Source organism: Camelina sativa, chromosome 11, assembly GCF_000633955.1.
Source record: "Camelina sativa cultivar DH55 chromosome 11, Cs, whole genome shotgun sequence".
NCBI lineage: Eukaryota > Viridiplantae > Streptophyta > Magnoliopsida > Brassicales > Brassicaceae > Camelina > Camelina sativa.
Genome location: NC_025695.1, coordinates 43,619,705 through 43,634,344, shown reverse-complemented (window position 1 = coordinate 43,634,344; position 14,640 = coordinate 43,619,705). Strand labels below are relative to the sequence as shown.

Sequence of the window (14,640 nt, the reverse complement as noted above, 5' to 3'; positions counted from 1 at the left end):
CAACATTCTCTGTCTCAGTAAATGGTGAGTCTTGCGGTTTTTTCAAGGGAGCAAAGGGCTTAAGACAAGGGGATTCAATTTCACCTTATCTGTTCACACTAGCGATGGAAGTGTTCACTCAGATGTTAAACAAAAAATTCAACAACAATCTTATAGGACACCATCCCTCAGCTTCCAACCCTCAGGTAACTCATCTCGCTTTCGTTGATGACTTCATGGTTTTCTTCGACGGCCAAGAGAGATCCCTGCAAAACATCACAAATGTCCTTAAAGAGTTTGAAGCAATATCTGGTTTGGCGATGAACAAGGACAAGACAGATCTATTTCTGGCAGGAGTGAACCAGGATGAAGCCACCGGGAACGTCTCCCGGGGCTTCAGACTAGGTTCACTCCCAATCCGGTATCTTGGTCTGCCTCTGATGTACAGGAAATTAAGGATTTGTGATTACAGGCCTTTGCTTAACAAAATCTCTTCCAGATTCACAAGCTGGTCAGCTCGCGCCTTATCTTATGCCGGACGTAGAGAATTGATCGCTACTGTAATCTACGGAACAGTCAACTTTTGGGCCTCTGCTTTCATTCTTCCAAAAGGGTGTGTGAAAAAGATTGAAAGTATGTGTTCTCGGTTTCTTTGGTGTGGGGACATCACTAAGAAACCAAATGCGAAAGTTGCCTGGAAAGCGCTGTGTTTGCCAAAGGAGGAAGGAGGACTCGGTTTCAGATGCATTGCGCAATGGAACAGAACACTTTGCTTAAAACTCATTTGGAGGTTGTACACCGCTACAGACTCTCTCTGGGCTGACTGGATTAGAAACAATAAGATAAAAGATGGTATCTTCTGGCAAATTGATGAGAAAAAGCAAATGTCGTGGACCTGGAAAACACTTCTTCACCTTCGACCCCTAGCAAGGAGATTTCTTCGTGCCGAGGTAGGGAATGGCCAAAGGTTATCTTTCTGGTTCGACTGGTGGACTCTGTTTGGTCCATTGATTGATTTCCTACGGCCTACGGCCTACGGGTCCCTCCCAGACAGGTGTCTCGCTAGTGAGCACGATATCACAAGTGTGTACTACTCCCGGGTGGCAACTCAGACCTGCACGCTCTCCTCAAGCAGAACTGCTGCTCATTCATCTCACTACACAGCAGGTTCCCTCTTTATGCAATGAGTCGGATCAGTTCTTCTGGAAAGTCGAAGAAGAGGAACTGGTTCACTTCAACACTAAGAAGACCTGGGAAGTTATCAAACCGTGTCAACCACCACCCAGGTGGACAAATCAGGTATGGTTCAAAGGCGCAATTCCGAGGCATGCTTTCATGTTATGGATCACACACCTAGACCGACTTCCAACAAGATCGAGATTGGCCAGCTGGGGAATGCATGTCGAAGACAACTGTTGTATCTGCAATCTTCATCCTGAAACTCGAGATCATCTCTTTCTGCACTGTCAACTAAGTGAGGATCTTTGGCTTCTAATTACTAAGTGACTTGGGTACAGGCCATTTGTTTTTCACATGTGGAATGCTTTCTCAAGTTGGTTGGACATACCAGACGGAACTTGCACTCAGACACTTCGAAGACTTGTGGCTCAGGCAACTATATACACCATCTGGACTGAGCGGAATGCTCGACTGCACAACAACACGGCAACTCCCCCTCACATCCTCTTCAAGCTTCTGGATAGACAGATTCGAGATGCCATTCTTGCCAAAAGCCATCGCAAAAATTATAAATGGCTCCTGCAAGACTGGCTCAAAAATGCTTACTTAGATCAGAGGAAGTCAACGTTTCTTGGAGTTACTTTTCNCAACAAGATCGAGATTGGCCAGCTGGGGAATGCATGTCGAAGACAGCTGTTGTATCTGCAATCTTCATCCTGAAACTCGAGATCATCTCTTTTTGCACTGTCAACTAAGTGAGGATCTCTGGCTTCTAATTACTAAGCGACTTGGGTACAAGCCATTTGTTTTTCACACGTGGAATGCTTTCTCAAGTTGGTTGGACATACCAGACGGAACTTGCACTCAGACACTTCGAAGACTTGTGGCTCAGGCAACTATATACACCATCTGGACTGAGCGGAATGCTCGACTGCACAACAACACGGCAACTCCCCCTCACATCCTCTTCAAGCTTCTGGACAGACAGATTCGAGATGCCATTCTTGCCAAAAGTCATCGCAAAAATTATAAACGGCTCCTGCAAGACTGGCTAAAAAATGCTTACTGAGATCAGAGGAAGTCAACGTTTCTTTGAGTTACTCTTCGGACTTAATACCCTTTGTCTTTTATTTTTTTTTTGTGGCAAAGGCTATTCCTAGTACTAAAGCTATTGTAATCACTACAATTGAATTTCTTTAAATGAAAATTCACAGTTTTAAAAAAAAAAAAAAAAAAGGCAATTAGGGAGGAGTTGGTTTCTCTGCCTAGGGGTTCAAGTTCATGTAAACTTGTGTTGGATTGAGAAGAGATTGTAATACAATCTGTTCCATGAGGACTAAGTTCAACTATTAGGATATGGTCTGGAATTTTTAGAGACGTTGGATAATCTTATCTTTATTTGCTATCACATTTTGTTTTCAAGAAGAAGATCTTAAAGGAAAATGTAACAAAGTAATGAACTGCTTAATAAAAGGAAAAAATGTCATTTAAAGCAAGTTCATGGTTTATATGACATAAATTTGAAAATTTATGGTTTAGATGACATATATTTACAAGTTCATATTTTAAATGGTCTATATTTAAAAGTTCATGGTTTAAATGACGTTTTTTCGAATTAAAACTTCCATTAAAACGACGTCGTTTTGTGAGTAACAGAGTGATTAACGGCATAGTAACATCTGTTAGTAGGTCAATTATCGGATTTAACGTAATGTCTTTTTTGGCTTGGTTAACGAAACTTGATGTTTAAAAAAGCTAATCAACAAAAGTTGATGTTTTAAATGACCTACAACAAAATTCATGGTTTAAATGGCCAAAATTTGAAAGTTCATGATTTAAATGATATTTTTCTCCTTAATAAAATGGGGTTTGTACGATTTTTTTTTCTTTTTCTTTTCTCTTTTTTATGTGTTACGAAGATCCGGTTGCATCCTCACTGCACCTCTCCTATGGTAACTCATCTCCTCTTTGCTGATGACCTCCTCGTGTTCTCTGACGAAGCCCGACATTCCTTATCTGGAGTGGCAGAGGTTATGACGGAGTTCAAACTTATTAGTGGTCTTGATATGAATCCAGCAAAGTCCGAAATTTTCTTTGGAGGCTACAATGATATTGAGGTTGGGGTTCTCAGTGCACTTTCTGGCTTTAAGGTTGGCTCTTTTCCAACGAGATACCTGGGATTACCGCTAAATCCAGCTAGGATCTCCTTTGCCACTCTCCAGCCTTTCATCGAAAAGATCACCACGAAGTTGCATTCTTGGACAACTCGATCCTTGTCTTTTGCAGGAAAGATTCGGCTTGTTTCGTCTATCATCTATGGCATGGTGAACTTCTGGAGTGCTGTATTTAACCTGCCAAAAAGATTCTATGCGGATGTGGACTCTTTATGTGCTGCTTTTCTCTGGAAGAACAAACTGGACTCAGCAGTGGGGGCACAGGTTGCGTGGCAGGATGTTTGTAGACCGAAGGAGGAAGGGGGTCTACGCATACGCCGTCTTGAAGACTTCCAAACAGTTTTTCAGCTGAAATTACTTTGGAATCTGTTTGCTAGCTCGGGTTCCTTGTGGGTGGCGTGGTTGAAAGGTAACGTTTTTCACAGGAAAAGCTACTGGGTACTAGAGGAGTCTCAAAGGCACTCGTCTACTGTGAAAAGCATGTTACGGCTTAAACCTCTCTTAAAAGATTTTATGCATTGTGAGATTGGAAATGGCAAGAAAGCTTCTTTTTGGTTTGATCATTGGAGCGATCTCGGGCCATTGATTGACTTGCTTGGGAACACTGGTCCTAGGCAAATGCGGATGAGACTTAGTGCAACTGTCTCAGATGCAGTTCAGGAAGGAGGCTGGCGTATGCCTGCCGCCCGTTCAGAAGTGCAGGAAAACTTTATGGTGAAGCTCACCTCCATCTTTCCGCCAAATGATTCTCAGGGTGCTGATACTTTTCTCTGGCGACGGGTCTCGGGCTTGTTTGCTCAGTCTTTCTCTTCCAAGGAAACTTGGAAGCAGCTGCGTTCTCCCTCTCCTTTGGTGCCTTGGTGCAAAGTTGTGTGGTTCAAGGAAGCAGTTCCGCGCTATTCCTTTATAACATGGCTTGCTTTTCAAGGTCGGCTTCCAACAAAAGACAGATTAAGAGGATGGGGGATCAATGTTACAGCAGATTGTGTTCTATGCTCTGCTGCCCCTGAAACTCACGACCACCTCTTCTTCGATTGTTCTTATTCTTCTGCGGTATGGGAAGCTTTTGCACGCCGAATGTGGCCATCCCCTCCATTGGATCTTTGCTCTATCTCCCCATGGAAGCTAGGCAACAACCCCAAACTCAAGCTGCGGTCACTATCAAGTTGATTCTCCAGGCGGCCTGCTATCTCATTTGGCGAGAACGAAATGCAAGAATATTCAACAACATTTCTTCTCCTGCTCCTACCACCCAAGCTGCTCTAGATCGTTCTATCAGGGATCGACTACTCTCTATACCAGGCTCTTCTCCTCGCTCTCCTTCTCTTCTTGCTTTTTACTTTGGCTGTATCAATTTCCCTTTCTAGCTTTTATTTCCTTTCAATAAATTGTTTCAACAATGTAAAGTAAAAAACAGAAAACTTAATATAAAATTTAACTTTTTACCAAAAAAAAAAAAAAAGTGAGTATTTTTTTCCCAACCTCATCATTGTAAATAATGATTTAAAATCTTTCGATTTATGCTTATTCTCTTCCAAGTTTTTATTTTATAAAAAAAATATAAATTTTGCGACGAATATATACTTTTACTGATTTTTTTATTTCGCTTTCAATTTTGATTAAATTAGTTATTATATTTTTGGGCTATAAACGTTAAGCCCAAGCACAAGCCCAATACTGCCCAATACTTGATGTATTAGAATTCTCTAGTCTCCTAAGTTTCTATCTTTCGCAGCATCTCTTGAAAGCTTTCACCTTTATCTTGTTTTGTCTCTCTCTCTCTCTGATCTGTTGTTGTTCTTCTACAGACTCCAGAGGCCAGAGCATCTCTCTCACTCTCATTGTCACACTCTTCACTCATTGTTTCCTTTCTCAATGTGTTTCAAAGCACGGAGAAACAGAATCAACCTCAAGGAGAAGTATCGGTTCTTTTGATTCTGCTTCATCATCGTCTACGTTTTCGGGTTTCTTCTCTTCTCATCGATTTGAGCTTGTTAGGGTTTGTTTTAGTTCTATGGAAGATACAGACTTTGAATCCCGTAAATAGTTCTGGTGTATTTGTTGCTGTTTTGGTACTGTAATCAGATATATCTTCGATTGAATCTAAAAGGTTGAAAATTTAGGTTTTGATTAGGGTTTTAGAAATGGACAGGATTAGTAATCTCTCGGATGATTTGCTCTTGAAGATTTTGTCACAACTCCCTACCAAAATTGTTGTGGAAACAATGTTTTTGTCGATACGTTGGAAGTTTCTTTGGACAATGGTTCGTAAACTTGATTTTGACGATGGGTTCGACTATAATTATGATGGTAGATACTTTGATGATGGTTTCAAGAGATTTCGGCAATACGTCGACAGGTTTATGGTATTGCATAAGTCTCCGCGTCTCGAGACTTTGAAGTTCAATCTTGGTACTTTGTCTAGTACTGATGATATGGAAACATGGATCAGAATTGCCATTGTTCGCCAAGTGCGTGAACTTGAGATTAACCGTTTTCACCTGGATGATGATAAGTCATTCATATTGCCATTGTGTCTGTATACGTTTGAGAACCTTGTGGTTTTGAAACTCTATAAAACGATTATTCTGGATGTTCCTTGGGATCTTGAGGTTACGCTTTCGTCTCTGAAAACATTACACCTTCTGAGTTTGCAGTACATAGACGAAGAATCCCATCGCAATCTTTTAGCGGGTTGTCCTGTTCTCAAGGAGTTGGTTGTGGACAAAACTGAACATTGGTCTTTCAAATCCTTCTCTGTTATAATGCCTTCGTTAGAGAGATTCTCTATAATTGATGTGTATACAGAAGAAGAATACCGTACTGTAGGAATACCATTCTTTTCCAACGATAGTTTTGTGATTAATGTCCCGTCTTTGAAGTACTTGAACTATGTAGAAATACCTATGACTTAGGTCATTTGTGTTCGAGTGAGAATATGCCTGAGGTGGTTGTGGCGAATGTGAAGCTTGTTTGCAAAAGTCCTGAAAAGCTGATGAGATCTCTTACATCAGTCAAGCACCTCTCTTTATGTTTACATGGTTCAATGGTAAACAAAAACACAACATATTTTCTGTGATGTGAATATTTTTTTCATTGCGCTATTACTAATGTGTGTATGTTTCTGTCTTTCTCTATGCATCTTCAGCATCGTATTGAATTCTATCAGCTTGTTCACCTAGAGCTATGTGGATGCAGCCCAAAGTGGTGGGATCTACTTACTTGGATGCTTGAAAGTTCTCCTAAACTGCAAGTTCTCAAACTGAATAAAGTACATATACCCTGCCCTGATACATACGGTTTCTATACTCGTTTTATTGTCTTAAAGTTCTAGTTTCATGGTCTAATACACTATAATTTGTTTTAGTGTAAGGAGCGCTATGATATAACGAAGTCCATTGGGGACAACCGAGTTCTGTTCCTGAGTGTTTGCTGAGCCATCTTAATAATTTTGAGTGGGAAAATTACAATGGAAGACGGAAAGAGAAGAAAGTGGTGGCGTACATCCTCAAGAACGCAAGAATGTTAAAGACTGCCGCCATCTTTTCTTGGGAGAAAATTCCAACTCGGAAACGCAAGGAGTTGATTTCTCTGCCTAGGGCTTCAAGCTCATGTCAGCTTCTTCTGGATTAAAAAAAAATATTTAGGGGGTGTTATTCAACAAAGGTGTTTAATGGATTTAAAATATTAGTAAATTTCAGAGTCTAATGGTTTTGTAAATGCTTTGAATGTGGATTTGGATGTCATTAGGATTTGAAAAGCTTTACTCATGGTTTTGAAAGTCATTTACTAGTAGACTTTTTATTTTATTTTTGAAAGTAAATAAAAAAAAAATATAACTTATCCATAAATTATGTTGTGAATTAAAACCAAATAATTAAACTTTGTATAATTACGTTGCGTTACCTTAGTTAGTAATGCAACTGTTAAATTATGTTACGCCCACCTACCGTAGTCCATTGCAATTCTTAGACTCTTTGAGTAGGCTTGATTGCCCTTCCTCCCTGGATCCTTTGAGAGGATTTATCATCCATCTCGTGACCATATACTCCCATGTCGAAGGCAACAAATTGATTGCTTACTAAAGCTTCAATGACGGGACAATTATCAATGACGGGACAATTATCGTGGCTGGAGAAGAGGACAACGACGACGATGACGACAACGACGACAACGAGGATGAGGACGAGGACGATGATGAGGACGATGATGATGAGGATAATGACAATGACGATTTTACAATACGTTATTGATGACGATGACGATGATGAGGATGATGACGATGACGATGATGTAAAATATGTTAAAATCTAAAGTGAAACAAAATTTACTGGAAATAGAATAACAACGATTTTACAAGTGCTTTAAAATCATCTAACAAATGTTAAATCCAATAACATCAGATTTTATTGTACTTTTTAAAATACCTAATTGAATAACGCTGAATTTTGAAATACACCCAACACCATTAAAATCCAAGGTTGAATAACACCCCCTTAGTTGTTCAAGCTATTAAGATGTTTAATAGAGAGAAAACTGCATATCAGTCAGTTGTATGAATTCCCCCTCTACTGGTTTTATTCTCAAAATGAAGTAACTGTTGATTAAATTAGTTATTATCAAAATTCTCCGGTCTCTGTTTCTATGTTTCGTCGCACTTGCAGCATCTCTTGAAAGCTTACGGCCTTTTTCATCTCCCTTTTATCTAGTTGTGGCTTGAGTTCGAATTCACGCGAGGAACCAAACCATCTCTGTCTTTCCTTTTCTTTTGTTGTGATTCAATTATTTAGCATTTGCACTACTACTCATGGTTCTGACATTCTCTATGCAGCTTCAGCATAATATTGACTTCTATCAGCTCGTCCACCTGGAGCTATGTGGATGTTGCCCAAAATGGTGGGAACTACTTACTTTGATGCTCCTAAGTTCTCAAGCTCAATAAGGTAAATCTGCAGTTCTCTAAGGGAATTAAAAAGGAGTTGGTTTCTCTGCCTAGGGGTTCAAGTTCATGTAAACTTATATTGGATTAAGAAGAAATTGAAATAGTCTCTTGAAGATTTGCTCTTACATTTTGTTTTCAAGAAAACGATCAAGGAAAATATAACAGAGTGATGACAAACTTCTTTTCTCCTGATTTTTAAGGCTGTTTAACTATCATATATTGGGCTATGAACGTTAAGCCCAAGCCCAATTTTTGATGTATCAGAATTCTCAAGTCTTAAGTTCTTCTCTATCTCTCGCAGCATCTCTTGAAAGCTTTATCTCGTTGTGGCTTGAGTTCGAATCCACGCAAGGTACCAAACCATCTCCATCAATCGAATACAAAGAAATCTCTGTCTTTCTTTTTTTTTTTTTTTTCTTGTGATTCTAAATCGTCGCTTGAGGTTTTGGTTTTCTCTTTATGAGAATTTCTAGGGTTTTCTTGATTTCCCCTGTTTTTTTGGAATCCACGAGTTGTGTTGCTTACGAGTAATCGTTTCGTCCTCAATATAATGCCGGATTGAGTAATTCGAATCGAACCCATTTTCAAATTTGGTGTCTTCCGTTCAAAGATCGAGACTTTTGTGCCTTGTTGACTGCATTTTTCGAAGATGCGCATTTCAAGAGAAGACGAAGAAGACCCATCAAGAAGAAATCGAAGGAATCAACCACCATTGTCGCTTCCTCAAACTCTCAAACATTTCCAAAAAGATTTGCTTGCTGGTGCTGTAATGGGGGGCGTTGTTCACACGATCGTGGCTCCAATCGAAAGAGCGAAGCTTTTATTACAAACACAAGAGAGCAACATAGCAATCGTTGGAGACGCAGGGAAGAGAAGGTTCAAAGGAATGTTCGATTTTATCTTCCGTACGGTTAGAGAAGAAGGTGTTATATCTTTATGGAGAGGCAATGGGAGCAGTGTGCTTCGTTATTACCCTTCGGTTGCTCTCAATTTCTCTCTCAAGGATCTATATAGAAGCATTCTTAGAAACAGTAGCTCTCAAGAGAATCATATCTTCTCTGGTGCATTAGCTAATTTCATGGCTGGTTCTGCAGCTGGTTGTACTGCTTTGATTGTTGTTTACCCTCTTGATATCGCACACACTCGTTTAGCTGCTGACATTGGGAAGCCTGAAGCTCGTCAGTTCAGAGGAATCCATCATTTCTTGTCGACGATTCACAAGAAAGATGGGGTTAGAGGAATTTATAGAGGCTTACCTGCGTCTCTACACGGTGTGATTATTCACCGTGGCTTATACTTTGGAGGGTTTGATACGGTTAAGGAGGTTTTCTCAGAGGATTCAAAACCGGAGTTGGCATTGTGGAAGAGATGGGGTTTGGCTCAAGCTGTGACTACTTCTGCTGGATTGGCTTCTTACCCGTTGGATACAGTTCGTAGACGGATAATGATGCAATCCGGGATGGAGCATCCGATGTACCGTAACACATTGGATTGTTGGAAGAAGATATATAGGAGTGAGGGGTTGGCTTCTTTTTACCGTGGAGCACTCTCTAATATGTTTAGAAGCACAGGTTCGGCTGCTATCTTGGTTTTTTATGATGAAGTGAAGAAGTTCTTGAATTGGGGAGGGATCTAAGGAGTAAGATTAACAAGCTGAGAGGTAAGCCTTGTCAATCCATATTAGAGACAGAAGAAGAAGGATTATTCATTTTGTTACTACACCTTAACAAGGAGACATATGTAGAGAGAAAGCTTTAGGTGATAATATTCGTTTTTGAGGATTTGGCTATGCATCTTGATTCTTTTCTTCTTGTTATAGACTTCTGTGTGTATTGAGGAAAGAAAAAGAAGGAAACTATTTTGTAAATAAAAGACATGGATTGGTCTAATCCCAAGTATTGCATTCGTTTTTGATATAATTTGTCATCAATTTGAGTTTTCATTATTGATAAGATTACAAAGGCTCGAACTTTGATCTACTCTTGTTCTATGGAAGTGGGTCTCTCCAAGACATTGTACGATGGTTTCTCCTTATACGTGGTTGCTGCAACCTTTCTGCTGTTCTTGCGAGTCAGAAACTAGCAAGACAACTCTTAACAATCTTTCTGATATTCAAAGGATGCATCATTAAAACAGTAGTAGGTTCTCCTTTGTTTTTGATGCAATAAGTTTATGAGGTCTCTTAGTGATACTGCTTGAAATGTTTTGCTGTGCTGAAGCGCTTGGAAGTTGCCTTACTGAATGTGTTTTTCCTCTTCGACTCTCTCTTCCTCATTTTTTTTGTGATCTCTCTGTTTCATTTTTTTAAGTTGGGATGATAGGTGTTTGTATATGTAAAAGACATGCCTTAAACGAATGCTGAACAGAAGAAATCAAGCTTCATGATTTATTCATTGGCGATGATGAATCAGTGGCACCAAGTTAAATACTCTACCAATAAGGCCACAAAGATTATATATTTTCTCTACTCTGGCAAATATCTTCCGAGTATTTGAAACGAAGCACTTCAAGATTTACTCATTTTATGCAGTATCGAAATATTTGGGCAGATCGATTCTTTCAGAACAGTGTTTTTTAGTTCTATGTTACTTCTCTATCTATTGGTTTGCTTGGGGAGAAAAAGTAAAGGAGGTTGAATTGAAAGCACTTGATCAGGTCAAAGAGTGCGAAATTAGAGTTCGTTGGCTGAAACAGAGTAAGTGAGTAACTAACTTTAGGCTCTAGTAAAATTTGGGGGATTTTTTTAGTGATGATTATAAATTATTAAACAAAAAAAATATATAATGCATGATTATATCACTCATGAGGAAACTAAACTAATAATGCATTACAACAACCAGTTTAGGTTATTTCAGTCACCATTTCGTTCATTTTTCAGATGTTATAGTGAAGTTTTCATAAAAAAATAACAAATAACATCTTTTACTCAATATAACATCTTTTACTCAATATACTGTATATAATTATAAAAAGTTTATAAAGTGTTGCGATCGGTTTAACTAATATATAATGGATGGAATCATGAGTCAATGTAATTGTTACCAAAATTTTCAGGATTTTATTAAATTTACAATTTTTGGATTTTAACATAGGATTCAGACCTGATTGGATACGAAAATATTGAAATCTTTTTTTTTTTTTGGTATATTTTGGAGAAGTAAAAAGTAACAATAAGAAAAAGAAAAAGAAAAATAATCTGTTTTCGTGTATTTTACTTAAACTTTTGTGGAAAAAAAATGTAATATACTTAAACTAGGAAACGAATAAGCCTTTTTTCAGTTTCTTTTCTTTTCCTGATGTAAATATGAAAGAACTTTCTTCGCTAAGAAAATGCAATTAGGATTTTAGGGTTTCTCCCTGAGGCGACGAACGAGACTAAAGGTTAAACCTTTCTCTGATCTTTTCTTTTTTTGCTATCAATTCTATTTTCGTATGCTGAGTTAATTTGATTTGCTAGGGTTTGCGAAATTGCTACTGGCTTGAGAAAGCAAGATGTATTAATAGTATCGGGAACAAATTCATCAGAGGGACAGCAGAGACTGAAGCTTTTGAGAAACTTTAAAGGGTTAGGTTGCAATGGATAGGATAAGTCTCTTGTCAGATGACTTGCTCTTGAAGATACTGTCTTCGCTTACATCTAAAGATGCCGTGACCACAAGCCTTTTGTCAAAACGTTGGTGTTCACTTTGGAAGTTTACTCCCAGGCTTGTTTATTTGGATCTAATGTATAAGGATCCAAACACTGTGTATTGGAAAGCTTCACGTTTTGTTGACAAGTTTTTGCTACTACACAAGGCTCCTGTCCTAGAATCTGTGTTACTCATAGTTGATCGAAATTGCTGTCCTACGGATATTGAAACATGGATTAGTGTTGCAAGTTCTCGTGTGTTGCGCAACCTTTACTGTTGCCGATATAGACCTGGTTCAGAGCCCATACGGTTGCCTAGGGACTTGTATACATGTGCAACCCTTGTGAGTTTAAACCTACAAGCAGAGTTCATTCTGGATTATGTTCCTTTGACAACTTGTTTCCCATCACTCAAGGTTTTGATCCTTTATCTTGTGAAATTCTCAAGCGAAGAGATTGCCGGTAGATTTTTTTCTGGTTGCCCTGTCCTTGAAGATCTGAGACTGGTTCGAGGCACCAATGACAACTTGAAAACTTTCACTATCGCAGTTCCTTCATTGCGGAGATTATCTATCATAGACTTGAACTGTGGTTCTCATTTTCCGGGAGATGATGTTGGTTTTGTTATCAACGCTCCTTCTTTAAAGTCGTTAACGATTGCTAACCAGTTTACTTGGTGCTATTCATTAGTGAAAATGCCTTACCTCGTAAAGGCCGATATCAAGCTTCGACAAGGTGATTCTAAGATGTTTGAGGGATGGCTTATCTCAGCCAAACACGTTTCCTTGTGTTTACATCCACCGACGGTAATATCTCTATATGTGTTTTTGTTGGTTAACATATTCTCTTTGTGATTACAAAATAGTTCAATTCAGTTATGATGTCACTTGCAGGATTCATGTCCTCTAGGCGTTTTCAGTCAGCTAGTATCTCTAAATCTTTGTACATGCTCTTTAGATTGGTTTCGTCTTATACTCAACCATACACCTAAACTCCGAGTTCTCAGATTCGAATTAAAACAAGTTAGATTGCATTCAAAGGTAAAACCTCTCCAGAAATGTTACAGCAGTTCTGTAGATGTCCAAACTCAATGGGAGCAGCCGAGTTCTGTTCCTCAATGTTTGGCTTCGAGTCTTGAAACTGTTGAGTGGATTGATTACAAAGGAACACAAGCAGAGAAAAAAGTGGCGATGTATTTGCTAGAGAACTCTGGACAGCTAAAGAAAATGCGTATTAGACCCTCGAAATCGACCAATGATAGCGAGAAGCTCAAGATGCTGCAAGAGCTATCGTCTACGCCGAGGAGTTCTAGCAAATGTCGGCTTTCGTTCATCTGAAGCATGGTAATTCAAATAGTCGTTTTCGTTTTCATTCTTGGAGCATCTTTACTAGTTTTTGAAAAATTTACAAGTTTTGACTTGTGTGATTCTCGTTACACGTACTGTCTTTTCTTCTCAAGTTATTGGTGTTTTCTTCTCAATTGGTGTCATTATGACCATGAGAAACCAACCATACTCTCTGTTTTTCTTTTTAGATTTACGATGGATAGTTTTTTCCCTTAATATTTAGAGTTATATACCCAAACAGAAATATTGTTTCACTATATAATCAGACTTTGCTCTTAGGTGAACTTGCCTACAACTGTGGACTCCTTCTCAGGCACAGAGAGGCTACCAACCAGAGATAGAAGACTTTGAGGGGGTTTATGGTTCCATTATTTTGCACTCACTGTTCTTCGAGTACAGAATCACATCACCATCTCTTCTATTGACTGCGAGTTTTCTACAAGAGTCTGGCACCAAACATATTTAACAGCGACAGACGAAAAAGAGAGATGGATTTAGGCTTGTGTTGTCAACTCTAATCTTAATCGAACGGAGCGGAGCAGATATCTTCTTATGGCTGTAAACCTTGGCTGCAACTTTGGACTACTTGTCCTCAGGTTCCATAGGTTCTCATTAAGGCTGCATGTGATATTTGTTTCCTTGTAAGGCAAGACACTCAGCTTTTGTGTGTGGCTGTGTGACCTTTACCAAAAGTTTTTGTCTACAAAAACTTTAATGGGGTTAGAAAATAACATATATAAATGGGCCAAATGAAGAAACTTAATAGGCTAACTCAAATACGAATATATCTCTATTCTCTCCTTTAGTGGGGTTATTGGTTAGAAATTTGAATTGAATTTTAAAGATTTAAATTTTATGTAAAATCTGTTGTTATTAGATTAAACTCTGCTAAAGTCTAGTGTTATTAGTTTGTGATTTGTAAAAAGTATTTAAAATCTTAACAAATTTGGGTTATTGGATTAAGAATTTTACAAAATCATTAAAAGTTTTATAAAACAAAAGAATCTTGGATTGTTAATGAATTCAGATTGTTTGGAATATTATACAACATTTTAGAAAACTAATCAACAAAACTATAAATACTCTCAAACAATTCTTAAAAATCGTGCACTTATTCCCTGTTGATAATTTTATTGAAGGGTTCAAAAATTTTTATAAATTAAAATCCAATAAAAACTTTTACAGAATAAATTCTTTTACTCTTATTCCCTGATTCTTCTTTTTCAGCTTTCAAGCGGTGATACTCTTCGAGTTAAATAATTTGTCGGATTCGGCAATCTATATCGACTCCTTATGTTTACATCTTAAATCATCAGATTGGGTATTGCAAAACGTGGCTTAAGTAAAGAACTTTGGTCTGTAGAATCACAAAAGACTATGGTGCTGTGATTC

At 38.4% G+C, this 14,640-nt stretch overlaps 2 protein-coding genes and 1 pseudogene across 2 annotated transcripts; all 3 read left to right on the top strand.

Moving 5' to 3' along the window:
- Positions 5,075-7,141, top strand: LOC109127191 (annotated as a pseudogene).
- Positions 8,573-10,253, top strand: LOC104726189 (probable ADP,ATP carrier protein At5g56450). Its single transcript, XM_010444992.2, has one exon. It carries the CDS (start codon positions 8,924-8,926, stop codon positions 9,908-9,910), a length of 987 nt encoding a protein of 328 aa, XP_010443294.1. The 5' UTR covers positions 8,573-8,923; the 3' UTR covers positions 9,911-10,253.
- On the top strand, positions 11,770-13,239 carry LOC104726190 (putative FBD-associated F-box protein At5g56440). The gene is made up of 2 exons (XM_019232519.1): positions 11,770-12,708; positions 12,796-13,239. Exons 1-2 carry the CDS (start codon positions 11,851-11,853, stop codon positions 13,237-13,239), a joined length of 1,302 nt encoding a protein of 433 aa, XP_019088064.1. The 5' UTR covers positions 11,770-11,850.